Below are 15,272 nucleotides of genomic sequence, written 5' to 3'. Positions count from 1 at the left end.
GGCCGGCCTCTGGAGGGCATGGGGTAGGGAAGACTGGATACACAGCCCTGTGCTTTGGGAGTACGTTGGCTGGGCATCATGCTCATTAGCTGCTGCTTCCGAACATAGGTTCAGCTGAAGTGTATCCCAGGCAATGGACACTTTGTGTGGAATTCAGAAAGGTGCTGCAGGAAGGATGCCAGGGAAAGCCAGAGTGAAGGCATCACCCTCGCACAGCTAGCACATGTGGGGGTTCCCATTGTCCCATCAAGGCAGGGCCAGAACCAGAAAGTTGGCTGGTGCCCTGGGCCTGGGCCTGGGCCAGTGATGGCAGGCTCCTCTTCTCCAAGGGTGGCACCTGCAGATGCAGCGGCACTGGCTTTCCTGGAGCCCTCATCAAGGAAACCTCCCAGCATGGCCTCTTCGGAACTCCACAGTCCAAACTTGGAAGAGGCTCGAAAGACCACTTAGTACCTTTTCTTGTCCAGTATAGAAATTCTTCTTCTCCCCTTCTGTGTTAGTTTTTTATCTCAGTTTAACAAACTACCCAAAATCTACTAGTTAAGCGCAACAGTAAACATGTATTATCTCTCAGAGGTTTCTGAAGTTGAGGAATGCAGGAGTGGCACAGCTGACTGGCGCTGGCTTGGAGCCCTTCTCACGGTTGCAGCCCAGCTGTCTGCCGGGGCTGCAGTCATCTGAAGGCTTACCTGGGGCAGGCAGACCCACTTCCAAGGTGTCGCTGCATAGATAGTATGCCCTGAATGAATCGCCCTGTTCTACGTGGGCCTCTCCGTAGCGCTGCCCGAGTGTCTCAGGATGTCTAGCTGGCTTCTCTTAGAGCAGAGTTCGGCACACTCTTTCTCTAAGAGGCTGGCTAAAAAATATTTTTGGCTCTGTGGGCCCATATGACCTTGACTATGACTACCTGACTCTGCCATCGTGGAGCAAACACAGCTGTAGGTGTCACATAAGCTAGCGTGGCTGTGTTCCAATACAACTTTATTTTTGCAAACTGAAATTTGAATTCCACATAATCTGTTGTTACAAAATATTCTTATTTTGAATTTCTTTTAGCCATTTACATGAAAACCATTCTTAGCTCATAGACCTTGGAAAACTAGGCAGCAGGCCAGATTTTACCCACAGGTACATAGTTTGCCTGCTGTGCCCTAGAGTAAAAGATTCAGGACCTGAGCAGAAGGCACAACGTCCTTTCTGACCAAACCTCAGAAGTCACACTCTGAGGTTCCCACCTTCTCCTTCAGGTTACACCATGTGAGAGTCAATCACGTGGGGATGTGAGCTCCAGGACACAGGGGAGAGGACCACGGGGGATCCGGGAGCCTGGCTACCCCCTAGTCCCCCACCAACACACACACACACACCCAGTGCCCCTCACAGGTGACCATCTGCTCCACACTTTGAGCAGCGCAGCCACTGTTTTCTTGCCAGCCATTGTGAGAAGAATCATGCTTTCAAGTCTGAATATAAGCCATGGAGTTATGAGGTCTGATGACCACTGAATTTGCATAAAGGTACAGTGCCAGAATCTAGGCTAATAGTAGAACTGGTGGTATTTTAGCAAGCTTAGAAACAGCCCATGAAAGAAGGTGTGCGTTTTGCTCCTGTGGTTTAGGGTGGGTGAGGGAGAGCGGTATCGTTTTGTGCTTTCTCTGACTCGGGTAAATGTTTGTCTACAAGAGACTTGTGGGTTTCTTACTTGCTCCACCTCCAGGTAATTGGGGTTTTACTATTGATGTAAACTGCCTGGGACGCAGCCCCTGCCATGGGAAACGCAGGGCACTTCCTGTTCCCAGCATAGAGTGACAAGGAAATCACTCAGCGCTTACTCTGACATTAAATGTTTAGTCAGGAGGCATTTCTGCTTTGCCATTGAGAACTTTTCTCCCTTCTACGAAAATTTTTTTCTCTTTTCTAAGAAAATTTTTCTCCCTTCCAAGAAAAGAGGCAATTTGGTTTCATAGGGAGTGCCCATGTTATCCTGAGTTTACTGATGAGCTTACGTGAGAAAGGAGGATTCTAGGATGGGAGTTCTGTTGTTACAAGACATGAAAGAATGGCCTCTGTTTATCCCGGAGAGGAGAGTCCCTGAGCTCAACCTCTGCCAGGTCCCAGGTGAGAAAGTGTGTGAGTTGTGTGGTTCTGAGATCTGAACAGGCACCATCTGGCCTCACCGGGGGCTGAAGGAGCTCAGTGGCTGCTGGTGGACTGGAGCTCACCATCAGGAAGTAGCCAGATTCTCACCCCTCAGTGTCACCGAGTGTTCCAGCTTTAGAGGAAGGACTCTGTGGTCCCCAAGCCACGGGGTGTTGAGGTCTGAGTCTCAACGCCATGACTCAGTGTGAATTAACTTAGCAAGTACCACGGCATCAGATTTGGGTTGTAGTTCCCTGCTAGGTCTGTACTTTAGATTGGTGACACAGCCCGTCCTCAGCCTTATTTCAGCCCAGATCTCGGTATTTATGCCACAGATACCGTTGAGCCCCTCTGGGTGCGTGCTGACCCTGAGGTCACACAGATGAGCCAGGAGTGGCCCTGGCTTTCAGGAAATGTAGTGACATAAAAGGTCCCGGCTCTAATGCTGCAGGATAAGGGCCAGGGCAGAGGTGTGAATGCAGCCGTGGAAAACTTGGGCTAGGAAGCCATTTGTTCTACTGGTGACACTTCCACAGCTCCCTGTGTCCCGACTGTTGCCAGAGAAGTCTTTGGTCTGTAGGATTCAGGAGGGAATCTGAACTTTTAGCCTGGAGCATTATCAACTCATAGGTGAGTCTGAAACAAACGTAGTGAAATCTGATGTTTTTTGTAGTTTTCTAGTACAGTGTTTCCCGTCGCTGGAATCCTGGTTTGGTTCTGCGGGAATCGAGTGCTTGAGTGGGATCCAAACAGGCAGGAAGGGCGCCCCTGCTCAGTCAGCCCCAGTAAGCTCACGGAGGCACGCAGGCCCCATGTCCATAGCCGCTCCTGGCTGAGGCATGGTTTCTAAGATGACCCTCACTGTGGAGGGCTGCCAGGAGAGAGACACATTCAGCCCTGCAGGTCCTCTGGCAATCTGGTGAGCGTCGGCACCGGGCTGGGGCTGTGCTGATTCCCGGCAGCACGCGGGAATCGCGGGTGCCTCGTGGCCTGCTGACATCCCACACAGGTCACAGCCTGTCCAATTCAGGACATCAGGGCCAAGAGTGGAGTGAGAGTACAGAGGCACCTCCATGTGCTCACGCTGCTGACCGTCACCCAGCCTCTGGGGGGGCACAGCTGGCCCCCAGGAAGCTGCTTCCCAGCAGGGCAGGAATTCCGTTTGAGTCTTGTCCCTGTTCCAGGAGAAGGGCTGGGTATGTGTCCCCCAAAGGGGAAAGCATTCGAGAAGGATGGCTCCAGACTCCCCAGAGCTGACCCGTGGTGGAAAAAAAAAAAAAAAGAAAAATTTGCTTTTTAAAAGATGAGTTTTATCAGCTCGCACATCCTTCTAGAGTCTAATGGAGATTTTGTGTGTGTATGGAAATAGTAAACAAGGTCTTGAACCCTACAGAGCAAAAAAGACTTCCTTTTATGGGCAGCACTGGAAGGGTTGTTACTCTGGAATGGTTTAAAAGAGGCATCACATGGCTTGTTTGTGCTGATGTCACTGCCTCACTGCTCCGGTGGCACCTCCTCGGTCCCCGGCCACAGGGCACAGAGCCAAGCACATCTCATGCTCTTGGCCTGGTTACGCTTCTGCCCAGGGGTAAGTCAGCTGGAGAGGAATTCACAGCCCAGGCACAGAGATGCATTTCATGTCATTATGGCCTATTTTAATTTTTTTAACCCCAATCGTTTTTCTTAGGAAGTGATGGGGGGTATGGAAAGGCAGGATTATTTGTCATCAAGCTGCCAGTTTTTATCAATGCAAACTACATCCCTGTGACATCCGTGACTGTCCCTTGGACAGTTAGGCAAGGGAGGGTCTCCTGGTGGGCCCATTGTTACTCTTATTTAGGTTAAGAGAAAAATTCCTTTTTCCGGGCTTGTTGGTGATGAAAGTGTAGTCATTCTGTTGCACAGAGAACTTCATCCCAGCTCCACCCTCATGAATTTTGAAATCTTGGACAAATGATTTAATATCTTAGTGCTTTAGTGCTTCTGTTCCGTCATCTGTAACATGGGGGTATATTATAGTCAGTAGCACCTGCTCACAAACTTGTGAGGACTTCAGCAGTTCACACACATAACTTCCTCACTGCCTGGCACCTAGTGTGCACATGGCATTCTACTGTGGGGTAGACTTTTAAAATTCTGGCTAAAGAGATACTTTTCCATAAAAGTGGCCACATGAAACTCTCCGTATCTAAGCAGCATACTGTGGGGGCCTTCATATTTTGTCTAATTCCTTTCTCCCCAGAACAGGAACCCGCAACCTTCCTTCTGTAAAGGGCCACGTGGTAAATAAACATTTTTAGACTTGCAGGCCACAGTCTCGGTCCTGATGTCCTCAGCTGGTAGTTGTAGCTGGAAAGCAGCTGCAGCCCACATGGAAATGAGGGAGCGTGGCCCTATGCCAGTGCAGCTGATGTACAGAGGCGGGCAGCCCCGGGTTAGGCCCTGTGGAGATGCAGGCCCCCAGGCTCTAGAACGCTGAATTCTAGTGAATTCTGGATGGCTCTCCCTCCCGCCCAGGCCCATCCTTCCTCAAGGTTGCACCATCTCCACCTGAACGAAGCTGCCGGGTGGCCATAGCAGCCCTTCTCTTGGCAGGCCAGCTTCCCGGCCCAATGGCTTCTCTTACATCAGGGGCCGCCCCTTGGAATTTTCCCTGAAGGCCAGACATGGGCAGGTAGTCTGTGGTCAAGCAGCCACCCTCACAGGAGGCTAGATGCCATTGGGTGCTTTGAGTTTCCTAGATATGGAGAGTTCTGTGTGGCCACTTTTATGGAAAAGCATCTCTTTAGCCAGAATTTTAAAACAGAGGAGAACTTCCTGGTGAGAACAGAGGTGGAAAGGAAGGCACTTTGGTTTCACGCTCATGTAAGAGAGAGCTGTTGGTGGTCACTCCTCAGAACCATGGCCAGCCCTGGACGGTAGCCAGCTGCTTTTTGCCCCAAAAGTCTGTTTAGCTGGGTCTCTCTGCATTCTGGAAGCTTGTCAAAGCCCGGGCCTTTCCCGCGTCAGGGCGGCCGGCTGTTTTCTTGGGGAGCCCTGGCCATAGCCGGCAGGACTCCCTTTGCCCCATGCGACTCTGAGGGCCTCTCAGATATTTGCAGCCCAGGTGCTGTCGGAGCCCAGCCGATGCGACCGAGACACAGCACAAGCGTCATCCTGTTCTGCCTGTCCTTTGCGTGTGGAGTGGACTCGTGCCCAGGGCTCTCCTTGCTGGCTTGTTGGAATCTGGCTTCAGGTCTACATTGGGCCTCTCGTTTGGTCCAGAATAGCCTGGTTCATCGGCTGGGGCTTGCTTGTGCAGGGCTGGAGCAAGCACGTGCTAGATGGAGACAGCAGGCTCGGAGTGTGCATTTCTTCATGTTGCAAGCTGGCCTCATGGTGCCTTCTTCCTTTGGTCCTCTGCCAGGGGTAGTCCTGCACCAGGAGGAAGCTTAGAAATAGCACAGGTGGGAACCGGAGAGAGAGCACTGTTGGGGAAGCTGTGGTCACTCATCAGCCTTCTTAGTGAGAAACCAGGGGTTTCCTGCTTTCTAATTCTGGAAAGGATGTTTCAGCAGTGCCTGCATGAGATGCCTCAGATAGAAAACTGGTGATTTTTATTTCTTAGCACAGACACCACAGATAATACCTGTAATGGACAGTGTAGACCTAGATTAGTCCTTCTTGGGAAAGGAGAGTTTGGGTTTTGTACCGTGGTGGTTCTGGGTTCTGGGTGAAGAGAATGGAACCGTATGAGGTAAAACAGGAGACTCTGAAGGCCACTTGGCCATCCAGGCAGAAAGCCAGGGACGGAGAGGGCCAGTAGGGCTGTTTTCAGTGCTCCCACCGTACGCTTGTAGGCAGGAAACCACTGCAGGCGGCCCATGAAGCCTCTTGGCCACGTGCGCCCTCCCAGTTTGGACCCCCTCTTCCGTGTGTCTTGGCTGCAGGTTTGAACTGATGCGTATGTGCTGGCAGTATAACCCCAAGATGAGGCCTTCCTTCCTGGAGATCATCAGCAGCATCAAAGACGAGATGGAGCCTGGCTTCCGGGAGGTCTCCTTCTACTACAGCGAGGAGAACAAGCTGCCCGAGCCGGAGGAGCTGGACCTGGAGCCAGAGAACATGGAGAGCGTCCCCCTGGACCCCTCGGCCTCCTCGTCCTCCCTGCCACTGCCCGACAGACACTCAGGACACAAGGCCGAGAACGGCCCCGGCCCTGGAGTGCTGGTCCTCCGCGCCAGCTTCGACGAGAGACAGCCTTACGCACACATGAACGGGGGCCGCAAGAACGAGCGGGCCTTGCCGCTGCCCCAGTCTTCAACCTGCTGATCCTTGGATCCTGAATCTGCAAACAGTAACGTGTGTGCACGCTCAGCGGGGTGGGGGGAGAGAGAAAGTTTTAACAATCTATTCACAAGCCTCCTGTACCTCAGTGGATCTTCAGAACTGCCATTGCTGCCCGCGGGAGACAGCAGCTCTGCAGTAAACACATTTGGGATGTTCCTTTTTTCAATATGCAAGCAGCTTTTTATTCCCTACCCAAACCCTTAACTGACATGGGCCTTTAAGAACCTTAATGACAACACTCAATAGCAACAGAGCACTTGAGAACCAGTCTCCTCACTCTGTCCCTGTCCTTCCCCGTTCTCTCTCCTCTCTCTCTGCTTCATAATGGAAAAATAATTGCCGCAAGTCCAGCTGGGAAGCCCTTTTTATCAGTTTGAGGAAGTGGCTGTCCCTGTGGCCCCATCCAACCACTGTATACACCCACCTGACACCGTAGGTCATTACAAAAACACATGTGGAGATGGAAATTTTTACCTTTGTCTTTTACCTTTCTAGGGACATGAAATTTACAAAGGGCCATCATTCATCCAAGGCTGTTACCATTTTAACGCTGCCTAATTTTGCCAAAATCCTGAACTTTCTCCCTCATCGTCCCTGCGCCGATTCCTTGTGTCCAGAAGCGTGGGTGAGCGTGGCACCTGGTTGCTCCATTTGAGAGACACGCTGGTGACACGCTCCATCGGTCTGACTGCCCCTGCTGTGCTTCTCAAGGCCACAGGCACCCAGGTCTCGTTGCTTCTGACTAGGTTATTATTTGGGGGAACTGGACACAATGGGACTCTCAGTGAAGGTGGGGAGAAGCTGAACCAGCTTCCCTGCCCTGCCTCCCCACTCCCTGCCCAACCCCCAAGAATCTGGTGGCCACGGGCCCTGAAGCAGCCTGACGGACAGGCTTTGAGTCAAGGGGCCCCATGCCTGCTTCTCCCCCAGCCCCAGCTCCCCCGCCCGCCCCCAAGGACACAGATGGGAAGGGGTTTCCAGGGACTCAGCCCAAGCAAGGAAAGAAATTCAAACACCACAACAGCAAGAAGAAAAGCAGTCGATGGATTCAAGCATTCTAAGCTTTGTTGACATTTTCTGTTCCTAGAACTTCTTCATGGGTCTTACAGTTCTATGTTAGACCATGAAACATTTGCATACACATCGTCTTTAATGTCACTTTTATAACTTTTTTACGGTTCAGATATTCATCTATACGTCTGTACAGAAAAAAAAAAAAGCTGCTATTTTTTTTGTTCTTGATCTTTGTGGATTTAATCTATGAAAACCTTCAGGTCCACCCTCTCCCCTTTCTGCTCACTCCAAGAAACTTCTTATGCTTTGTACTAGAGTGCGTGACTTTCTTCCTCTTTTCCCGGTAATTGATACTTCTACGACATAATTTGCCATGAACTGTTTGATGCCTTTTTATAAATACATCCCCCTCCCTGCTCCCACCTGCCCCTTTAGTTTTCTAACCCATAGGCTCTGTGGGCACGAGGCTGGTGAGGGCATGAGGCGGAAAGAAGGCCAGGCACCTGTCCTGAGAGGGCCACGCCCCTCTCCCCAACCTGCCCTCACAGCATTGGAGTCTGTTACAGTGCAAGACATGATACAAACTCAGGTCAGAAAAACAAAGGTTAAATATTTCACACGTCTTTGTTCCGTGTTGCCACTCACCGTGGTTGAGAAGCCTCACCCTCTTTCCCTTGCCTTTGTTTAGGTTGTGACACACATATTTTAATTCTTGGGTACAACAGCAGTGTTAACTGCAGACACTAGGCATTTGGATTACTATTTTTTTTTTAATGGTTATTTAATCCTTCCATCCCATGAAAAACAGCTGCTGAGTCCAAGGGGACATCTGAGCATGGTCTGGCAGGGCCTGCTGTGGCCCTCGCCACCACCCTCACCGGACCGGCCAACCTGTCTTTGGAACCAGAACATCCCCAAGGGACCTCCTTCACCCTGGTGGGGAGTGGGACTCCGGGATCCAGGCTGGCCCACGGCGGCACCCTCGGGGCTGTGCCGGCTGGAGTGCTAGGTCGAGGCAGTGCAGACGCCACAGTGGCCCAAGAGCCCCTTTGCTTCCTGCCGGGGGACCAGGGCTGTGGTGCTGGCCCACTTTCCCTCGGCCGGGAATCCAGGTCCTCAGCGACCAGAGGTCGTGGTTTGTTGTTGCGTTTTTAGCACTTCTCACCAGAGAGATGACAGCACAAGAGTTGCTTCTGGGATGGAAATGTTTAGGAGGAAGAACCTAGCTGGGATACGGTGATTGATTGCTAGTTGTGACTGAAGATTAAACACAAAAGAAAGTTTATAGTGCTTTTTTGCTTGTCAGCAGTTTGTCCCACTGCTTTGTCTAGCCTCTATCCCATAGCGTGTTCCCTTTTAAAAGGTATTATATGTAGGAGTTTTAATTTATTTTGTGATACCAGTTTCAATCACTGTAGAGAAGCCCCATTATGAATTAAAATTTCAAGGAAAGGGTGTGCGTGTGTGTGTGTGGGTGTGTGTGTGAGAGTGATGGGACAGTTTTTGATTTTTTGGGTTTTTCCCCCAAACATTTATCTACCTCACTCTTATTTTTTATATGTGTATATAGACAAAAATACATCTCACATTTCTCAGCACCTGACAATAGGCCGTTGATACTGGTAACCTCATCCACGCCACAGGCTCCACACCCAGGTGATGCAGGGAGAAGCCAGGCTGTATTCCGGGGTCAAAGCAACACTTCACTCGCCCCTCTGCTCATTTCAGACAGCTTGCCTTTTTCTGAGAGGTCTTGCTTTGTGTTGCTTTTGTCTTTTTTTCTATCTTGGTTTCCACCAAGGTGTTAGATTTCTCCTCCTCCAAGCCAGGTGGCCCTATGAGGCCAAGGAGGGCACCAGAGTGCACCTGGGGGAGCCACCAGGCTGTCCCTGGCTGTCTTTGGAACAAACTGCTTCCATGCAGATTGAATGACCAACACATTTCGTCCTTAAGCGAGCAATTGTTCCTCAGGTTCTGAGGACAGGAAGGTGTCCAGGCAGCACAGTCTCTGTGCGAATCCCCTGGGTAAAGGCATGGGGCATTGGGTTTGCTCCCCTTGCTGCTGCTCCATCCCCGGAGGCGGCTTGCACTGAGGCAGGGCTGTGCGGCCATGGCTGCTGCATTCATTGAGCACAAAGGTGCAGCTGCAGCAGCTGGAGAGCAAGATCCACCCAGCCTGTGCTCCAGAATGCAGAGGCTCCTGACCTCACAGCCAATCCCTGATAGAACACATGCAGGAGCAGAGTCCCCTCCCCGCCTCCAGGCCGCCCTCTCAACTTCTCCCTCACCTCCTCCTCCCCTAGGGGTAGAAAGAGATGTACCAAACCTTCAGGCTGGAAAGCGCCGAGCCTCCGTGGCGTCGCACCCCCCACCAGGGCTGGACCTCCGTCTGTCCCTGGTCCTGCTGCTCACAGGACGGACGGCTCGCTCCCCTCTTCCAGCAGCTGCTCTTACAGGCACTGATGATTTAGCTGGGAAATGTGGCGGGCAGCTTTCCCCAAGTGTGGATGGCTCCTTTGCGATTCCAGCACTAAGTGAATGCGCTCAGGAGCCTTTTTCCTCGTGCCGGAACGCGACCCATCTCTCCCAAGACCCCGGGGATCTCAAGGTCATTGAGAAATACTGTTTGATCAGGGTTTTCTTCTTCCACACTGTAGGTGACCCCTTGGAGTAATGGCCTCTCCTCTCTCGTGCACATACCTACCGGTTTCCACAACTGGATTTCTACAGATCATTCAGCTGGTTATAAGGGTTCTGTTTAAACTGTCCAAGTTATTGATGTCATTTTTTGTTTTTGTTTTATGTAGGTAGCTTTTAAGTAGAAAACACTAACAGTGTAGTGCCCATCATAACAAATGCTTCAGAAACACTTCAATGAAAGAGAAAACTTGGCTTGTGTGATGGTGCAGTCATTTTACTGGACCAACCCACCCACCTTGACTATACCAAGGCATCATCTATCCAGTTCTAGCCTAACTTCACGCCGATTTCTCCGCCTCTTGATTTTTCTCTTTTGTGTGTTCCAAATAATCTTAAGCTGAGTTGTGGCATTTTCCATGCAACCTCCTCCTGCCAGCAGCTCACACTGCTTGAAGTCACATGAACCACTGAGGCACATCATGGAATTGATGTGAGCATTAAGACATTCTCCCACACAGCCCTTCCCTGAGGCAGCAGGAGCTGGTGTGTACTGGAGACATTGTTGAACTTGCGTGAGATCCAGACCACCCCAGGTCTCCTTCGTGGGATGTCTTGACGTTTGACATACCGTTGGAACGAACCTCCTCCTTGAAAGATGGAAGACCGTGTTCGTGGCCGACCTGGCCTCTCCTTCTGGCCTGTTTCTTCAGATGCAGTCACATTTCAATGGTAGGAAAAGTGGCTTCGTAAAATAGAAGAGCGGTCACTGTGGAACTACCAAATGGCAAGATGCTCGGTGCAAATTGGGGTGCTTTGGGATAAAAGATTTATGAGCCAACTATTCTCTGGCACCAGATTCGAGGCCAGTTTGTTCCACCGAAGCCTTTCCCGCAGCAGTCCACCTCTGCAGGCTGGTGGCCGAATGGCTTGCAAGTGGCTCTGTGGCAAGATCACACTGAGATCAGATGGGTGAGAAGGCTAGGATGCTTGTCCAGTGTCCTTGGCTGTCACGTTGGGTCCTACCAGGGTGGCCAGACGGTGTTGGTGGCCACTCCCTTCTAAAACATAGGCGCCCTCCTGGTGACAGTGACCCGCCATGGTATGCCTTGGCCCATTCCAGCAGGCCCAGTTATGCATTTAAAGTTTGGGGTTTGTTCTTTTCGTTAATGTTATTCTGTGTTGTCAGCTGTCTTCATTTCCTGGGCTAAGCAGCATTGGGAGATGTGGACCAGAGATCCACTCCTTAACAACCAGTGATGAAAGACACTTTCTTACTTCACTCTGAAGTAGTTGGTGGTACAAATGAGAACTTCAAGAGAGGATGTTATTTAGACTGAACCTCTGTTGCCAGAGATGCTGAAGATACAGACCTTGGACAGGTCAGAAGGTTTCATTTTTCGCCTTCATCTTAGATGACTGGTTGTGTCATTTGGAGAAGTGAGCGCTCCTTGATGGTGGAATGACCAGGTGGTAGGTACGGAACCATTGTCACTGGGATCCTGGCACAGAGAAGAGTTACGAGCAGCAGGGTGCAGGGCTTGGAAGAAATGTGGGCAGTATTTTGAACTTGATGGTTTCTGAAGCTTATCAGACCACATCAAGGCTCAGCAGTCGTCCATGGGCATTTGGTTTCAACAAAGAAACCTAACGTCCTACTCTGGAAGCTGATGTCAGAGTTAAGGCGAATTGTTCAAGAACACGAACTACATCGCACTCGTCAGGTGTCAGTTCTGGGGCATGACTTTAGGGTTTTGTTTTGTTTCTGCGAGAACATAATGATCTCTCATTTTTATGTCCCACGTGTGTGTGTCCGCATCTTTCTGGTCAACATTGTTTTAAATAGTCACTCATTAGCGTTTTCAATAGGGCTCTTAAGTCCAGTAGATTACGGGTAGTCAGTTGACGAAGATCTGGTTTACAAGAACTAATTAAATGTTTCATTGCATTTTTGTAAGAACATAGAATAATTTTATAAAATGTTTGTAGTTTATAATTGCCGAAAATAATTTAAAGACACTTTTTTTTCTCTGTGTGCAAATGTGTGTTTGTGATCCATTTTTTTTAGGACACCTGTTTACTAGCTAGCTTTACAATATGCCAAAAAAGGATTTTTCCCTGACCCCAGCCGTGGTTCACCCTCTTTTCCCCCCATGCTTTCCGCCCTAGTTTATAACAAAGGAATGATGATGATTTAAAAAGTAGTTCTGTATCTTCAGTATCTTGGTCTTCCAGAACCCTCTGGTTGGGAAGGGGATCATTTTTTACTGGTCATTTCCCTTTGGAGTGTAGCTACTTTAACAGATGGAAAGAACCTCATTGGCCATGGAAACAGCAGAGGTGTTGGAGCCCAGCAGTGCATGGCACCGTTCAGCATCTGGTTTGACTGGTCTGGCTGCCGTCATTGTCAACGCAGTACCATGGACATGGGAAGACTTGACTGCACAGCCAGTGGTTTTCTTGATGATTACAGCATACACAGTGATCACATAAAACATGACAACTCTGGGGCACACAGGCCATTTGCTTACATGCCTCGTATCATGATTAATGCTTTGTTAGAACACAGAAGAGGCCCTATTTTATTTAAGGCAGAACCCCGAAGATACATATTTCCAAGACAGAAACGAATTGTTTTTAGGAAAAACTACAACATACACAAAAATTTGTTTTAAAGTTAGAGGAGGTGGAGTCAAACTCCAGTGGATTGTTGGCCATGTCTCCCCAACTCCACATCTCTCTATTGTGGGAAACACCTGGGGTTTTTGTGCTACATAGGAGAAAGATCCGGAAACTATTTGGGTTTTGTTTTCAACTTTTCATTTGGATGTTCGGCGTTATACACACACATCCACAGGTGGAAGAGACGCCCAGTGAAAACACCTTTCTGCTTTCTAAGCCAGTGAGGTTGAGGTGAGAGGTTTGCCAGAGTTTGTCTACCTCTGGGTATCCCTTTGTTTGGGATAAAAAAATCAAACCAGAAGGCGGGATGGAATGGATGCACCGCAAATAATGCATTTTCGAGTTTTCTTGTTTAAAAAAAATTTTTTTTAAAAAAAGTAAAAAAAAAAAAAAGGTAATAACATGGCCAATTTGTTACATAAAATGACTGTGTATAAATTATTCCTAAAAAAATCCTGTTTATATAAAAAATCAGTAGATGAAAAAAATTTCAAAATGTTTTTGTATATTCTGTTGTAAGAATTTATTCCTGTTATTGCGATATACTCTGGATTCTTTACATTATGGAAAAAAAGAAACTTTGTCTATTTTGAATGGCTGAAGCTAAGGCAACGTTAGTTTCTCTTACTCTGCTTTTTTCTAGTAAAGTACTACATGGTTTAAGTTAAATAAAATAATTCTGTATGCATTTCTGTCTCTGGTTGGGTTTTGTCCCTCCTGGAAGCATCACCACACTTTGGTGGCAGGGAAGCTGAGCTACGTGGGGCACGTGTGTTCACACATGTTGCCTGGAAGCGTTCTCCACAAAAGCCTTGCCTCTTCTCTGACAGCTGAGCTTTCTCAGCATGCAAATTGCCAGTGAAGACGACAGGGAAGCTATCTGTTTCTCCCTCCATTAAATTATCTGCAAAGAAACTTGAATACATAAATTATGAAAACCTGTACTGCAGTCCTGACTCGTGTGGGCTTTTCTCCCATACCTTCCACTAACAACAGGCAGGCCAAGGCAAGTCTGATCTGCATGACCCCTGGGCAGAAGGACTTCAGTTCTTCACATTTCCCATGTGCTTTTTGGTCTTTCACAGCTGACATGCCCGCCTCGGGGGTGCTGGTGAGAACCCAGCGGGCCACACGCAGGATGTGGCTCACTGGAGGAGCTCCAAAGCCTTAGTTACTTCCTAGCTGCTGCTTAGTGATCTCTGTCTGCCCCTAGGGACCCTACAATGTCAACATCATGATTTTTGTCAGGGGAAATAGCCATGTATGGCAAAGGTGTGAATGTTCTAGAATCAGACTAAGGATTCATAGACACATCAGGAGGAGAAGCTGGTCATTTCTCTCAACTTTATCATGGGAGATCAGGCTCCAGTAGCAAATCGGGCTAGCAGAAGAGCTGCCTAGCAATGTGTAGGTAGAAAAAGTAAACCGAAGATCATGGGCACTTCAGACCTGTGAGCCTCAGAAGTGTTTGCACCTAAAAGCAAAGGCCTTTCTGAAAGGAGACTCTCAGCTGGGGTGTGGTGGCTCACGCGTGTAATCCCAGCACTTTGGGAGGCTGAGGCGGGTGGATCACACGAGGTCAGGAGTTCAAGACCAGCCTGGCTAACATGGTGAAATCCCACCTCTACTAGAAATACAAAAAATGAGTGGGACATGGTGGCGGGTGCCTGTAATCCCAGCTACTTGGGAGGCTGAGGCAGGAGAATCACTTGAACTCGGGAGGCAGAGGCTGCAGTGAGCGAAGATCGTGCCACTGTACTGCAGCCTGGGTGACAGAGTAGGACTCCGTCTCAAAAAAAGAGAGGGTACTCTCAAGCTTGGCATTGCTTCAGGGTTACTGCTTAGTGTTGTCACCCCGTGCCTGGCACTCAGGTGATCTTCATTAGGTGACATGACCAGGAGGTCTCAATTCTGAGGCTGGAAAGCCCAACGGGGCTCTCCTTCTTTCCTGGTCAGGTTGATGCTGCACTTCCAGGTTGCCACAGTGCAGTCTGCACTTGGCCTGCCCAGCCAGAAGCAGCAGCAATATCTAAGGATGAAGGTGCTGGGTATTTAGAAGCGCTAGAACCTTTCCCCTCCATGCCATTTCTTAGGACTGCAAGCCCTCAAGAGCTATTTCTGCATTTACCCCCTCAAGTCCAGGTATGAGTCCATACTCACTCAGATGTGTGACGTTTGTAGTGTTCTAATGTTACTAAAAGACCTTCACATCCATTCTCTCACCAGATGTTCACAATCACCCTGCAAAGGAAGGATTTTAATTACTCTTACAGATGAGCAAACGTACAGGGATGCTCAAGACCCCCCCCTCCCACCTCCCCGCCAGCTACCAACCCAGGACTCGGCCTTTTCCGCTGTGGTTCTCAAACTGGCTTCAGCACCGCCAGAACTAAGCAGACTCTGCGTACTGACAAGGGATGCTGGGCAAAGTACACAGCCCGGGATGTGAATGAGACTTCTGGGGTTCTCCC

The 15,272-nt window shown here is 49.5% G+C and overlaps 1 protein-coding gene across 4 annotated transcripts in view; it reads left to right on the top strand.

The window, feature by feature from the left end:
* Positions 1-13,489, top strand: part of IGF1R (insulin like growth factor 1 receptor) — a 317,640-nt gene extending 304,151 nt beyond the window's left edge. For all 4 annotated transcript variants that reach the window (XM_055277093.2, XM_055277092.2, XM_055277091.2 and 1 more), the window contains exon 21: positions 6,069-13,489. In XM_055277093.2, coding sequence (XP_055133068.1) covers positions 6,069-6,450 — 382 coding nt within the window. In that variant the 3' untranslated portion in view covers positions 6,451-13,489. The remainder of the gene's footprint in view (positions 1-6,068) is intronic.
* Positions 13,490-15,272: the final 1,783 nt, after the last annotated feature.

Source organism: Symphalangus syndactylus, chromosome 5 (genome assembly GCF_028878055.3).
Source record: "Symphalangus syndactylus isolate Jambi chromosome 5, NHGRI_mSymSyn1-v2.1_pri, whole genome shotgun sequence".
In the NCBI taxonomy this organism is placed as follows: Eukaryota; Metazoa; Chordata; class Mammalia; order Primates; family Hylobatidae; genus Symphalangus; species Symphalangus syndactylus.
Note: the sequence above shows the minus strand (reverse complement) of the source record. Positions and strands in the feature narration are given on the sequence as shown.